A 15,934-nucleotide genomic window follows, 5' to 3' on the forward strand; every position below is an offset into this window, starting at 1 on the left:
CAATTCTATAATAGGTTTAATCTATAAGTTGTACCTTAAAGAAAGTCAGCTATCCATTAAAAGAATATTCTAATGCTCTTGCGTCGATTTTTCAGATTCAGTAATTAAATTAAAAAGAAGGGCCAAACGTGTACGACAATTTGCCAACAAGTCAAATGCGTGTGTAATATAGTCATAAATATATTTATTATTATTATTATTATTATTATTATTATTATTATTATTATTATTATTATTATTATTATTATTATTAAATAAGTTCAAAACGACAACAAGAACATACTTCCAGCTGTTTTGGATAGAGTGCGGCTGTATATGACCGTTTCTAGAGGGAAGCGTTTCTCTGTAACAGTCCTCTACCTGACTTCCGGTTGATTCGCCCATGGCTGGAAAACGATAATTTTCCCGGAGTTTTGGATGAATAAACAAGACCCTCGAGTGGCCAACGTGCAGAGGAAATATAGCCCTGAGTTAGTTGAAGTTCTTTTCTCATGCTCATATTAGAAAATACCATTACTTATCTACCAGCGAGATGTATGCTCTGTGTTCTTAGCACAGTCTGTATCTCTAGGTATACAGCAATAGAATATTTGCTAGAGATCTTTAGGACGTTGTGAATTACGCAATGCTTTAATTCATTAATGAAACATGTGAAATGCACGCTAATGTTATCATTTATAGTCATTATTGAATACTTTTATTATTTGTAATAAGCTAGCTCATTTTTCTCTCATAGTTGTGTAGTTTACGAACTGCATGTAGTATTAAATAAAGCTGTTCACAGGATAATAACACAAAAGTAAAACAAAATCATACAGCAGCTTACACAAATGAAGTGTGTGCATTTAAAAGGTTATATAAATGCATTAGTTTGTATTGGGAACATTCATCTGACTGAATGCAATTCATTATAAAAACAATAACCGCAATATAATATTAGTTCAATTTAATTCAGTTTGTTTGTTGTCATGTGCACAGTAAGGAAACACGTTTCCCTGTACAATGAAATTCTTACTTTGCCGTCCACAGTGAAGTCATACACACAACATACACGACATACAGTATATACACAGAAGTGACAGAAGTATAACTATGAAATGTATATATACAAATATCTAAGTGTAAATAATATATACCACTGATTCTGAAGTAGTAAACAGATGTAAACAATGTATAGTATTTCTTAAAATTGTGTTTATTATGCAAAAAAATGCCTGGTGCAATTGGCTTATGTGCAAACAACAGTATGATGGCCGGAGCAGATTGAGTGCAATTGTATGCATAAATAGTGCAAACTGGGATGGAGAATATAGTGTGCTACTGAGCAGAAAATGAAACTGTTTATGTCCACTGGTTATCCGTTTAAAAGTCTGATAGCTGATGGGAAAAAAGAGTTCTTGAGTTTGGCAGTCCTGCATCTCGCACTCCTATACCTCCTCCCTGAGGCTAGGAGTGTGAATATTCTGTGTTGTGGGTGCGTGGGGTCTTTCAGGATAGAGGCAACTCTTTTGTGGACCACTGAATGATCATAATACATGTAACGGCCTCCTTTGATCCTCTGACATTCTGGAAAAAAGAAATAGAGGGAAATAAACTTCTGAAAAGATGACTGTTATACAACCAAATAATATTAATTGATCAAAAATAAGAAGTGTTTGTTGTTAAGTGTGGTTCACTTGTCGTTTTACCATGAAATAAGCTCATGACAATTAAAGTATTCCACTTTGTCACACTGTGGTGTGTTTTATTTAGTGTCTACAGTCACTGGGAGAAATGAAGGCTCTGGGAACAAGAGAGACTCCATCCACAGTGCCCTGAGGTCAGTACCACTAGGGCTCACCGTGGGTCCATCTCTGGCTGAAGATGAACAGCTGGGTCTGTGGTGTGTTGGGCGAGTGCTAAAGAAGGACACTCTGCTTGGTCTGGAGGAGCCTGGAGAAACAATCAGCAAAGAAAAAGAGGAGGTATGATCAATACAAGTGTGTTTCAGATTATATCCTGCACCATATTTGCATGCATCAAGACAATAGCAATTAATATAACAGTTCCTTCTCACCTGCAGGTATATTGTATTATAAACAGTACTATGTTCAAGTGGCACCATAAGAGCAGTTTTAACTACACTGTAAAACTCAACAGTCAACTTTATCAAATGAAATGAGTGTAGTCATGTCAACATGTACTGACAGTTAATTCTACTCATTTGAAAAGAGTTTTGAACTCAGTGTTGAAGGTAATCAGTTAATTAAATACCTCATTACTTCAACTTAAATGGAGTAACTCCACAGTACTCATATAGATTAGTTCTTTAACTCAAATGGTTTGTAGTTATCGGGTTCCTCAAACGGTTTGAGTTGCCTTAACTTGTTGAGTTTTACAGTACTGAGTTGGTTTGAGTTTTCTTCATTTATTGGGTTTTATTGTGCTCAAATTGCTTTATTTACTCAAATGAATTAAGTTCACAGTACTCTTTAGCATTAGTTTTTGAACTAAAATGGTTTGTTGCAATCGGTTTCCTCAAATGGTTTGAGTTACCTTAATTTTTTGGGTTGTACAGTGTCAGTAATTGCTATTTTTAACCGTGATGATGGGTAAATTGTCCTCAAGTAATAAGTAAAACATGTGTTGTTATTTTTCAGGGGTTGCAAAACGCAAGCCAGAGTGTGTACAAAAGAGAAATCTCTGATGAAGTGTGCTGGATGCAGTAAGTTGATCTAAAATTCATTAATTAGTATATTTATTACATTACTGGATATCATCATGACATTGTAGAACTGCTTTCACAGGTTTGCCTGCAGTGCTCAGAGTGCAGAAGAGAGCAATGTCAGTGTACTTAAAGTGGATGGAAGACTAGGCCTTAAGGTCTGTAGGGATATTCAGCCAGGAACAGAACTGCTCCTTTGGGAAAGTCATCCAGAAGCTGTGACTGAAGAAGAAACGCCTCAAGTAGAAACATGTGAAAACAGAGAACAAGATGAAGCTCTGGAGGCCAACACTTCAGATCACTTCTCAGGCTCTCCATGTGAGTTTATACACAATATTCATTATATCTGTTTAAAGGGCCAGATATAGTGCCTGCAGTGTTTAGCATACTGCTAGCACACTTGTTATTGCTGGACTTCATCTTGAGAGCAGCGTTTAGATAAATATGTAAATGTATGCTATTCCTCTCCAATAACATAATTAAGACACAGCTAATATTACAGCAATAAGAAAATGGCTATTGAGAAAGCATCTGATCATAGTGGTGTGGATTTTTGCAGAATTTATAACACCAATAATAGTTTGAAAGTGTTTACCAAGCTATTTTACCAAATTTCAGAAACAAACACCAATCAAACTTGTGCTGTCCTGATTTTAATGCCGAAACCGTGTCAGTTTGTTCTTTCAGTAAAATGTTGAAGTGTGTTGGTGCCTTAAATGGTCCATTATAGTTAGTTAGTTATTTAGTTTATTTATATAGCACATTTTTACAACACAACATTGCCCAAAGTGCTGAACACAATCAATACTAAAAATAAAGTCTACATCACATACATACTTATATAAGGCATGGGTCTCAAACTGGATTCCTGGAGGGCCGCAGCTCTGCACAGTTTTGCTTCAAACCTAATCAAACACATCTGATCCAACTAATCAAGGTGTTCAAAGCAACTAGAGACTATTAAGCTGGTCTACATAGGTTGGAGCTAAACTATGCAGGCCCTCCAGGAATTGAGTTTGACACCACTGATATAAAGTAGTTCATTTGAAAATGTGATTTTTTTTTTCTTCTTCTATCAGATCTTCTTCAAAGAGTCACACAACAGGATACAAAATCTCCAGTTACAGTAAAAGGTCTTGTGCAGGACAATACAATCTGTAATTCCAATGTCCTTGAGCAGAATGGGATGGAAGAAAGTGAAGCAGAACATAGTGATGAACTTCCTGCAACAGAAGAGATTGAGAGCATCAATGTGAGTGCATCACAGGCCCAGACTTCATCACAATGTCTCACACCAGAAAGAAGCCTGAGAACCAGCTCTCGCCTCGCCTCTAAACCCCGAAAAGTGCACTCATCAGCCAAACGCATCTACAAACGACACGACCCAAAGAACAAGCCAGATCTAAGCAGCAAGAAAAAGCTCTTGAATAGCAAAGACGACTTAATGCAGCCGTTGACAGTTAAAGAAGAATCCAGCACAAAGCAAAACGGGCAGGATTTCCCTCCCTTCAATATCCGAGAGAGGAAGTACAAATGCGAGGAGTGTGATAAAAGCTTCTTTCAACTGTGCCATCTGAAGAAACACAAATACACTCATCAAAATCAGAAGCCATACACGTGCACAGAGTGTGGCAAGTCCTACAGCTCACATGAGAGCTTCCAAGCCCACCTGCTAATGCATCGTGGCCAGAGGCCCTTTAAGTGCGAGCAATGTGACAAAAGCTATGGCTTGAAACGGGACCTCAAGGAGCACCAGGTTCTCCACTCAGGAGAGAAACCGTTTGTCTGTGACATCTGTGGAAAAGCATTCGCTCGTCGGCCCTCGCTACGAGTCCACCGAGAGATCCATCGGACAAAAGAGCCAGACTACCAGGCTTTAAAGGTCAAGTGTCCAGAGTGCGACAAAGAGCTGGCCAATTCGGGTTCTTTGAGGAACCACATGCGTCTGCACACCGGAGAGCGACCGCACATCTGCCCGCACTGTAATAAGTGTTTTCGCCAACGTGGGAATCTGCAAGGACACATGCGCATCCACACAGGAGAAAAACCTTACAGGTGTGACCACTGCGACCTGAGATTTTCTCAAGTACCCGAACTGCGTCGGCATCTGATTTCACACACGGGTGAGGTGTATCTCTGTCCTGTCTGTGGTAAAGCTTTACGGGACCCTCACACGCTTCGCGCTCATGAACGGCTCCATACGGGAGACAGACCTTACAAATGTGAGCAATGCGGGAAAGGGTACACGATGGCAACCAAGCTACGACGCCACCTAAAGTCCCACCTGGAGGAGAAGCAACACGTTTGCCAGGTGTGCGGAGCAAAATACTCAATGATGCAGAGTCTACAGCGGCATCTGCAGCTGCACCAGCCAGACTCTGGACATGCACTGCCAACAAGAGGCAGACCCAAAAGGTTAGGCCAGAAAGAAGAAGAAGAACCTGGTAGGACTGAGAGCAGCGGTTTGGAGGCAGGACAGGCTGTGGCATGCGCTCAAGCCTCAGACCACCTCACTATGGTGACCCACACAGAAGGGATCATTTTGGACTCTGGAACATACCAACATGGCACGATTGTTTTGGGAAAGGGAGCGGAGAAGGAGCTCGATCGGATTGAGCTCAGTGAGGACATTATTGAGATTTTTATTTCTGATGAAAACACCAATATAGTAGTCCAAGAACAGACTTCTAAAGGTTTAAGCCTTCAAGAACAGGAAGTTAATGCTGAATGCACAGTGGAGGCCAGTAGTGACTGTATTGTACTCCCAGAGCAAGATGCTAATAGTTGTTTGGTCATAATCCAAGGGCAGGATGGGCTAAGTTCAGTGGCAGAGACGGTAGAAATTGAGACAGTGGTATGATGGTAGGATTTTCCATTTAAAATATGATCTATTCACATTATGTCACACAAAAAGGAAGAGAAATCGGAAATAAAATGATTCCCTTTTGAATTTAAGTCTTGCTGTTCTTTGATATTTGGGAGGGTTTGCGGCACATATCAGTAAATATTGACTTCAGTGAGCAGTGGACCTTGTTTCATCAATGTTTATACAGACATTGTATGAGTACATCAGGAAAACACAACTGCATTGGGAAATTATTTCTTCTTTGAGGAAAATCTGATGAAGTTGAAGCAAATGATCGCGTCATTCACACTTAAACTATTAAAGTGAAACACTGTGTTTGTTCTTTTTACAAAAAGTACCTAATGATTATTATGAAAAGGATGGATAAGAAGAAGATACCATGAGGACTTACAGAGTTCTTCAGCTACATAGATAAGATAAATACTTTTAAATAATTAAATATATCTTATATTTAAATAGCAAAGCACTGTGTGTACTGTGAAGCATATTGTTTTAATTATAAACATAAGAAATAGCGTAATATGTTTTCACACATCAGTTTACATATCATTAGAGATATGAAGCTGTCATTGTCATGTTTTAAATAATTATATCTGTGATTCATGTTGCTCAGAAAGCAAGGAATGTTCCATTTTGAAGCTGAATGGTGTTCTGATACAGAAGAGGCTTTTGAGTAAAACAAGTACAGACACTTTGTTCTCTTTGAACTCTGGTAGTTCAATATTAACCTGGTGACTCTAGTAAATGCAGCTGTGGGCTTTCTGATTGAGTAGGCAACAGATTCCATGAGATGCTTCAGGTTTTTTCAGGATTACAGGCTCAGTCACTCTCAAGGATGGGAGCCAAACTAGCACCTCTTCTACTCTTCTTAATTTTTGGACAAGTTTTCCATCTCACACTGTGTCATAATGGTAAGACTGTATACACTGTAAAGTTTATCTGCCTTTTTTTCTTGTTAGGTCCTTGTAATAAAGAACAGATAGGATTATAAAGTATTATAATGCATCTAGATATTTTATTAAGAATTGTTTGCGTTTGTGCTGCAGTGTTTATCGATAGTAAGGAAGCCTCTCAGATTATTCGTGCGAAGAGGGCCAACACTGTTTTTGAGGAGTTAAAGCCTGGTAATCTGGAGAGAGAGTGTGTGGAAGAGATCTGTGACCATGAGGAAGCTCGAGAAGTGTTTGAGAGAGTTGATAAAACGGTGAGTACTTCACTTTTTGTTATAGGCTCAGTAGTCCTGATTTAAAATATATTAAAATAACAAAATCTCTCATTAGACCTCTTTCAGTCACGTGTCTTTATAGGATTTCAGTTTGGTTTGATTTAATAGTATTTCATGCTCAACATTTCCTTTTTTCTATTTAATTGCAGGAAATCTTTTGGGCGAAATATTTAGGTAAGTAAAATATATCACCTTACAGAAAGTTTGAGTGCAAACAGTGACAACATTTTGTGTAAACAGTTTCTATTGAACCAGGGACAAAGTGCATTTTTACTGACCTTTCTCTGCACCATATACAAATTAAAAACAAGTGTTTAAACAATCAAACAAATTACCAGAACTGAAAATATGCTACTTATATAAAAATATACATTTAGTTACACATAATTTATATAAAAAAATAAAAAAACAGAGGAGTGATTACAAACAAAATAATCTTACATTAGGATGCCACAATTTGAAATGCTCTATTTTTTAGTTATTTGATTTTTGTATTATTATTATTAATAATAATAATAAAATATATTAAAATTAGGTGTTTAAAAAATACTGACAACTAAAAAAATAATTTTTAGATACTTTTTTGTCGTTGAAATAGATTACCACTCCTGTCTTCTGACCTGTGATTTACAACAGTTGAATCATTAGAATTTAATTGCTTAGACTAAAATATTTTAATATCTGCATCAATATAATTTATGTAAAATGTCAAACCTTCACTTTAAAACTGCTGACATGGCAACTCTGTAATGTCGGTCAAATATTACTCTGTTTCATTTTCATCTGCTCAAAGGCTGTGAAGGAACAACCCTGTCCAGAACACCCCAAAATATTAACAGTTTGAGAATATGTGCGACTACAGAGGGTAAGTGGGATGCATGTTTGCTTACTTTGGTAACAGAATATGCTTGTTGTAACAAAACGAGACATTCTGTTAAGGTGAGTCCTTTCTACATTGTAAAATAACCCAAATTGTTTAATGTGTGATTGATAGGGGACTGTTTCATAAATATTGGAGCAAAGTATGCTGGTAAAGTATCTGTCACCAAGTCTGGAAAGGCATGCCAGTACTGGAAAAGCAACTTTCCCCACAAGATTGAGTATGCACCACTACTCTCGTATTTTTATTGTACTGAACCACCTTTAACAGTGTCTAACTGTGTCATCTCCCAGTGTTGGCCAGTGGGGAAAAACATTTCATATTGATTGAATAGAAAACACAAAAGCCTTCAGTAAAGAAAAGGTTGTTTTGTTTTACATGCCTTTAGTGATGTTCCTCTGTCTTATGATCCATTTGTTTCCCCCGCAGCGAATTTAATGTGACACAGCTGAAGCTACCGGAGAACTTCTGCAGGAACCCAGATAAGCACAAAGATGGCCCTTGGTGTTTTACCAGAGACCCGACTGTCAGGAGGGAGACCTGCAATGTGCCAAAATGTGGTAGAGAAAACTTACTAAAACATAACAGCAAAATGTACTAAAGTGCAGTAACTGGCAGTCAGAAATTTGAAATCAATCAAAACTGTATTATTTATAGCATTTGTTACCATCACCTGTTTGGGCATTGTGTTTATTGCACAGTCCAGGCTTGAGTTAAAGGGATTATTTACCCCAAACATCATTGACTCACCCTATACTCGTTTTAAACATTTCTTTATTCTGTTAAACACAAAAGAAGATATTTTGAAGAAAGCTGGAAATATGTAACCATTGACCTCTATTCATTCATTGACTTTCAGCTTTTTTTTTTTTTTGAGGCTCAGTAAATCATGAATAAGTTATCATTTTTGGTGAACTATCCCTTTAAGATTGTCTGCAGAGTGCCTTTAATTATCTTTTTACAGGTTTTACATTTACTCTACTTTTAACAAAAAATTAGTCTGTCATACTTAAAGAGTTTTTATTTTGTTGTAAAGTATGTAAATTACTGAACAAAAAGGTACACCCAACAGAAAAGTGGACAAAAGAGCTGCATTTGAATACCATCTCTCTCTCTCTCTCTCTCTCTCTCTCTCTCTCTCTCTCTCTCTCTCTCCTCCTCCTCAGGTGAGGCTGTTGTTCCTCCTCCAAAAGCTCCTACTGCAAAACCTGAGCAGCGTCATGTGATAAGCAAATGTCTGCCTGGAAACGGGGAGACCTACACCGGGGAGTTGTTTGTGACTCTGGGGCTACACACCTGCCTGCAGTGGAGCTCCGCAGAAGTACAAGCCTTGATTAAGAAGAAAGAACTTCTGCCTCAAGTTCAGCTGGTGAAGAACCATTGCAGAAACCCAGATGGAGATATGGAGGGTCCCTGGTGTTACATAAAGGCAGCAAGCGGAAACATTACCATTGATTACTGTGATTTAGAGTTGTGCGGTGAGTGAACAGTACTTTCTTTAAAACTTCATTAACCACTAAAAATATTCATATCCTTGCATTGAACCTAGGATCTCCCTTGAAAGGGAGTTCTGCAGCAGACTTAATTAATTAGGATTAAATGTCAGGATTTTAATGAGGCAAAAACACTTCTTAAATGTCAACTGTTAAAGAGTTAGTTCACCCCAGAATGAAGATTCCCTTAAAATACCATTATCATTTCTCAATTCCTTTCTTTAGAACACTAAAGGAAGGAATTTAATTTTTTTTTTTAGAAGTTGAATATTTTTTAATCATATCTGATAGGGCAAGCAGACTTTACATTTAATCTTTACAACATACTAGTATTTATTTTCTATATCTATTTTAGAAGCTAGTATCTTTTTTATCTTGAAATCATTGTCATGTTCAAGAAACCAGTCGGAGATGATTCACGTTTTATGACATGCCGTGTCATCCTGCTGGAAGTAGCCATTAGAAGATGGCCACACAGTGGTCATAAAGGGATGGACATGGTCAGCAACAATACCCTGGTAGGCTGTGGCTTTGCTCCATTGGTACTAATGGGCCCAGAGCATGAGAAGAATTTATTCCCCACATCATTACACCTCCACCACCACCACCAGCCTAACCCATTGATACAAGGCAGGATGGATCCATGCTTTCATATTGTTGATACCAAATTCTGACCCTACCATCCGAATGTTGCAGCAGAAATCGAGGCTAATCAGACCAGGCAACATTTTTTCCAATCTTCTATTGTCCAATTTTGGTTAGCTTGTGCTAATTGTAGCCTCAGTTTCCTGTTCTTAGCTGACAGGAGTGGCACTCGGTGTAGTGTTCTGCTGTTGTATCCCATCTGGCTCAAGGTTAGATGTGTTGTGCATTCAGAGATGCTCTTATGCTTACCTCGGTTGTAACAAGTAGTTATTTGAGTTACTGTTGTCTTTCTGTCAGCTCTTCTGGCCATTCTCCTCTGACCTCTGGCTTCAACAAGGCATTTGCGCCCACAGAACTGTCGCTCACTGGATATTTTTTTTTACCTTTCTCTGTAAACCCTAGAGATGGTTGTGCATGAAAATCCCAGTAGATCAGCAGTTTCTGAAATACTCAGATCAGCCCGTTTGGCAACAACAACCATGCCATGTTCAAAGTCATTTTGATGCTCGGTTTTAACTGCAGCAGATCGTCTTGACCATGTCTCCATGCCATAATGCATTGAGTTGCTGCCATGTGATTGGCTGATTAGAAATTTGCATTAATGAGCAGTTGGACAGTTGTAAAGTGGCCGGTGAGTGTATATAACAAATATGTACTAGTCACAACTGTATTAAATAATAACTCATAAATAGCCTATAAAAAATTCACCAGCAAATATCTAGTTGTCACTATTGAAACTGAAGTAATAAAATGCAATGAATTGATATTAGTGTCAAATGAATCACTAGTATCTGTTTAATTGGTAGTACCCGGTGAATAAATGCCAGTATCTTATAATAAGAAGTTGCAATTAATAACCATAAGAACAAGGTACCTAAAAATAAAAAAATAAACATTAGTAGCCTATTAATAATTGTTATTAAATAATAGAAAAGATCATCATAGTAGCTGAAGTGCTAGTAAAACTACTAGTGATGTGAAAATAAATAGTATGATTAGACTAAGACCAAATGTTAAAATGTTATGCCATACATCTAAGAGATTTCTGTCCCACAAGAACCAATCTGGTATGGTTGAGTTTCTGTTAATATATAATGTAAAGATTTTCTAACCAAACCTTGCATTAAACTCATGTGGATTTGTTTTTTAATCTCTTTATAAATGTTTTTAAGTATCAAAGTTTGGGGTGAATGAAGCAGGGCAAACATTTCTAAGATTTTATTAATATATATATTATGTTCAGAGTGATCATCAGTTTGAAATGAAATAAGGGTGAATAAAATATTATGGTAAAAAATTTACAAATCCTTAAACAAAACTTCATAAATCACACAGCACACACAGCATACATAATCCTGCCTTTGTCATTCACTCTCAGATGCTCCTTTGGACAAGTTTGTGGAGGAAGGTGGTGGACGAGAAAGAACAACTCTAGACCAAAGGAAAGCTTTCTTTAACCCCCGCAGCTTTGGAAACGGAGAGCTAGGTTAGAATCTAATACATTCACTAAAGGTCTGAGCTCTTGTACGATCCACTAATAATTAATATGATGCTCCCGCGTTGTTCTACAGACTGTGGAGAGCGCCCCTTGTTTGAGAAGATCAACAAAGCAGACAAGAATGAGAAGGAGCTTCTGATGTCCTATACTGGAAGCAGAATTGTGGGAGGAGACGAGGCTGAAGTGGCTAGCGCTCCATGGTAAAAACATGACAGGGCCTCTTTTTAAATGTTCAGATTTCTTGGCAACATCAGTCATGACAACAGCTAATGCCACATGTTTACCTTACCTTTAGACCAGGGGTGCTTGACACTGTTGCTGGAGATCTACCTTCCTGCAGAGTTCAGCTGCAACCTTGATCAAACACACCTGTCTTTAATTAACAAGTTCAGATCCTACTTAATTAGTTCAGGTGTGTTTGATCAGGGTTAGAGCTAAACTCTGCAGGAAGGTAGATTCCCAGGAACAGGGTTAAGCATGCCTGCTTTAGACATTAAGCAGGTGATTTTATAAAAAGTGACTTACAAAGAGGAGACATCAAGTGATTCATTGTAAAGAAACAATACTCACAGTGCTTCAAATACAAAGCTTCTCATTTTGATAGAGAAATACAAGCTATTATAGGTTTTTAACATTGCTTGTGTTTCAGAAATCTGTATGTGATTGGAGAGAGTTCCTTCAGTGAGGAACAGTAACTGTAAATGTTCTGGAAAGTGATAAAAAGCCTCTTTGCAATGGTTGTTTGATGTGATTTGCAGGCAGGTGATGCTGTATAAGCGTAGCCCTCAGGAGCTGCTGTGTGGAGCCAGTCTGATCAGTGATGAATGGATTCTCACCGCTGCCCACTGCATTCTCTACCCGCCGTGGAACAAGAACTTCACAATCAATGACATCATCGTCCGCCTTGGAAAACACTCTCGTACTAAGTGAGCCCTCCAAAAATTCCTTCATGGATTTCTTTTGCTTGTTCTAAAAGCTGAAATAAAAGTAAACAATAACCCTCAGTTAACAGAATGAGCTGCTGAACATTTTCCTGTTTCTCTCTTAATCAGGTATGAGAGAGGCATCGAGAAGATTGTGGCCATTGATGAAATCATTGTCCACCCTAAATACAACTGGAAAGAAAACCTAAACCGAGACATTGCTCTTCTCCACATGAAGAAGCCTGTCGTTTTTACGAGTGAGATCCACCCTGTCTGTCTGCCCACCAAGAGCATTGCAAAGAAGTAAGGAAAATCCGATAGTATAATATATATAATCCATGTATAAACCTGCAGGGCACTGTAGTTTCTCTGGATTAGCTAAGTTTATTAGATATGGGTTATAGTAAAATGTTAATCTTTTTTTATAAAGGTCTTTTACATTTTAAGTATAAATATTGTCATGTAGAAAAGACAGTTGGCTAGAATAACAAGGCTGTGTCGAAAGCTTAGTCAGCTGCCTTGTTTTCTTGCTATCGGGCACTGACCTTAGAGGCAGCGTTTGTGCATGAAGGCACCTCATAACACTGATTTCAGACAGACTTCTGAGACAGCATAATGATTCATGTACAAGCACAACAAGATAGAGAGAGCTTTGGTGATAACAAAGAGAATGTTTCCTTTCTACTAAACTCCCTTCCCCACAAGAAATGCCATCAAAAGTGGAACATGTTGGTTAAATATTGTACATTTACAAGCAAAATTACTGAAATTTGAAATGCCGCTTGAAATGTCACAGCAGTATAGAATATAAAAGCAGTGATGAAAACATAGATTAGTTGAAGGTTCCTCTCAAGACAGGAACTATTTACATTCTGATGTGCCTTGTTACCTTCTCGCCTTGGAATGCTGCTTTTGAAGGCAGCATCATAGGGCTTTCAGATGCAGCCCAAATGTTTTCTTTATAAAATGGGATTTAAAATCAAGTTTACTCCACTTTAACTTCCTTCAGAAGTTAAATCACACACACACACATATATATATATATATATATATATATATATATATATATATATATATATATATATATATATAGTAATACTTTAGTTTAAGTTAAAATTCACACAATTTACTACTGGCTTATTACCTGCCAGTAATAAGCTCTTATAAAACCTAATAGCTCTTATAAAGTATGATTATTTTACATCCCTAATCCTACCTCATACCTAGGGCCACAGAATCTGCAGCCATTTTTTGCTATTTCTACTAAATATTTATGCCGAATGATTTTAGGAGTATCATAAAAACTTAATATGTTAAATAAAAAGTAATACATTTTTAGCTTACATTTAATGTTTACAATGAAAATCCTATAAGATACATTTATTTGGTAAGCAAAGCAAGTCTCTCATTTAATTTACTAAGACAGAAATTATTACTTTACAAATTGTATTTTATGTAAATCATATGAACATTTTGATATTAATATGAATGACTCAATATTATTACTGAAATGAAATGAAATTAAAAACTGAATAATTTAAATTGACACATATTTTCACACAACTAAATAAAAATACTCAATGACGGGCTGTAAATCTGTGGATTTCTGCGCCTAGGTTTTATACCTAAAACCTATTACCTTGCTAACTTTTAATAAGCAACTAATTAATAGTTTATTGATTAATAGTTTGTTATTTAATGAATTGTGTTCGTACATGTTAAAAAGGCAAATGTTTCTTCATTTTATGAAAATAAAATGATCTAAATGTTCACATACAGTGCTCAACATATATGAGTACACCCCTTCACTAAGCTCTCATTTAGATTAATATTTTCTATAGGAAGCTTTTAAGTATTATATTTGTGCATATACATTAGATTAGTCAGTACTGAAGCCAAATCTGGAGCTTATCTAACAAAATAACTTTTGATAACGGTCCAAAATTAGTACACCCAAATTTATATGTTTGGGAAAAATCTTAAATAAAAAAATAAAAAGAGAAAATCCAAGAGAAACAAAAATTAAATTTTGCAGTTTGTAATTGTAATGTTCCCCTCAATATGTCACGATTTTAAATGGATTTGCCTATTTCTAAAAATATTTAGAGAATATAATAATATTTTTAGAAATAGATCTGTTTAATAAATCTGTTTTGATCAAATGCACCAAAATACTTGATACTACATATTTTCGCAGAGAAATTGATGAAAATATTCAAAATGGGGTGTACATGTTTATGTTGAGCACTGTATATCTGTAAATGACAGATTTCTGTCTGTTTGTAAGTTTGATGTTTGCAGGTTATAAGGGCCGTGTAACTGGCTGGGGGAACCTTCGGGAGTCTTGGACCTCAAACCCAACGAATCTCCCCACTGTGCTGCAACAGATTCACTTGCCCATTGTGGATCAGAGCATCTGCCGCAATTCCACCTCGGTCATCATCACCGACAACATGTTCTGTGCTGGTAAAACATATATCTTCATATTCTTCAGACCTTATGACGGATCAGGTGCCAAGAACCCATGTGGTGCATATGCTCCAACTTCACAAACAGGTCATCTTGTGTTTTTTAGGTTACCAGCCTGATGATTCAAAAAGAGGTGACGCTTGTGAAGGAGACAGCGGAGGCCCCTTTGTGATGAAGGTATAGTGACGTTTATACTTTTCTTATTGATTTGCCATTTGTTGATAAAGGACTCAAACCACAATATTTAAACATCTTCTCTGTAACTGCCTGCAGAGTCCTTCAGATAATCGCTGGTATCAGATTGGCATTGTGTCGTGGGGTGAGGGCTGTGACCGTGATGGTAAATATGGATTCTACACTCACTTGTTCCGAATGCGGCGCTGGATGAAAAAAGTCATTGAAAAAACAGATTCGGGAGATGACGAATGATCTTCCAGTCTAGAAGCAAATACAAGGAATAAACACTTTGGTCAAATGTGATGAAATAAATATGATGAATACATTTTAATTCTTTGTATGGTGATATCAGTGCTTGAGCATGGCATTTCTTTTTGTGTGCTGAGGCTGAGAGACAGATGCAATTCTTGTTTTGCGTCAGTGAAAGTTAACATCAGGTTCTTGCTGTGCAGAAAGGAGGAACAGTGACTTTGAGGATGAGGTGTACAACACACACACAGACCAATGTTTTATTCAGTTGTTTTATGAAAAGAAATACATACTACTTTCTAATATGTGGTGCCATGCATTTTCACTGAACTAATTCAAAGCATGCTTCATTTAATACATGTCTGCTTTATGACAAAAAAACTGAAGGTCAAAAATAAATGTAAAGCAATAATCTGACAACGCATTTCTGCAAAAACTGACTTCAGATGTATATATGAATAAAATAAAACTTTTTTGATCCACTTTAAATGTTGACTGCTGTACATATAGTTTAAGTCAAAATTTAATTATTAAATATTTTTGTTACTTTTTCAGATGTTTCTTTAAATTAGGTTTAACAGACCAAGGAATTTTTGACAGTATTTCCTATTTTTTTTTCTTATGGAGAAAGTCTTATTTGTTTTATTTTGGCTAGAATAAGCCAATATTATTATTGTTAATATATATATATATATATATATATATATATATATATATATATATATATATATATATATATATATATATATATATACATACATTAATTTTCTTTTCGGCTTAGTCCCTTTATTAATATGGTGTCGCC

At 36.7% G+C, this 15,934-nt stretch overlaps 2 protein-coding genes across 3 annotated transcripts; both read left to right on the forward strand.

Annotated features, from left to right (window-relative positions):
• The first annotated feature begins 436 nt into the window (after window positions 1-436).
• Window positions 437-5,606, forward strand: znf408 (zinc finger protein 408). The gene is made up of 5 exons (NM_001328275.1): window positions 437-470; window positions 1,753-1,964; window positions 2,640-2,704; window positions 2,787-3,022; window positions 3,784-5,606. Coding segments are annotated over exons 1-5 (2,295 nt in total). The 5' UTR covers window positions 437-469; the 3' UTR covers window positions 5,565-5,606.
• A 731-nt stretch (window positions 5,607-6,337) lies between these two features.
• Window positions 6,338-15,211, forward strand: f2 (coagulation factor II (thrombin)). Of its 2 annotated transcripts, none has more exons than XM_005168965.5 (14): window positions 6,338-6,481; window positions 6,617-6,774; window positions 6,945-6,969; window positions 7,589-7,660; window positions 7,790-7,895; window positions 8,105-8,235; window positions 8,842-9,153; window positions 11,192-11,299; window positions 11,385-11,511; window positions 12,070-12,237; window positions 12,364-12,537; window positions 14,522-14,700; window positions 14,810-14,880; window positions 14,977-15,211. In XM_005168965.5, the coding sequence occupies exons 1-14, from the start codon at window positions 6,361-6,363 to the stop codon at window positions 15,130-15,132; spliced, it is 1,908 nt and encodes a 635-aa protein (XP_005169022.1). In that variant the 5' UTR covers window positions 6,338-6,360; the 3' UTR covers window positions 15,133-15,211.
• The last annotated feature ends 723 nt before the right edge of the window (window positions 15,212-15,934 follow it).

The sequence above is a fragment of the Danio rerio genome, chromosome 7 (assembly GCF_049306965.1).
Source record: "Danio rerio strain Tuebingen ecotype United States chromosome 7, GRCz12tu, whole genome shotgun sequence".
Lineage (NCBI taxonomy): Eukaryota > Metazoa > Chordata > Actinopteri > Cypriniformes > Danionidae > Danio > Danio rerio.

Coding starts and splice junctions, on each gene's coding strand:
- znf408 (NM_001328275.1), top strand. Junction 2,705..2,786: donor GATGAAGTGTGCTGGATGCA/GTAAGTTGATCT, acceptor CTGCTTTCACAG/GTTTGCCTGCAGTGCTCAGA. Junction 3,023..3,783: donor TCACTTCTCAGGCTCTCCAT/GTGAGTTTATAC, acceptor TTCTTCTATCAG/ATCTTCTTCAAAGAGTCACA.
- f2 (XM_005168965.5), top strand. CDS start 6,361: ATGCTTCAGGTTTTTTCAGGATTACAGGCTCAGTCACTCTCAAGGATG. Junction 6,970..7,588: donor CTTTTGGGCGAAATATTTAG/GTAAGTAAAATA, acceptor ATCTGCTCAAAG/GCTGTGAAGGAACAACCCTG. Junction 9,154..11,191: donor CTGTGATTTAGAGTTGTGCG/GTGAGTGAACAG, acceptor ATTCACTCTCAG/ATGCTCCTTTGGACAAGTTT.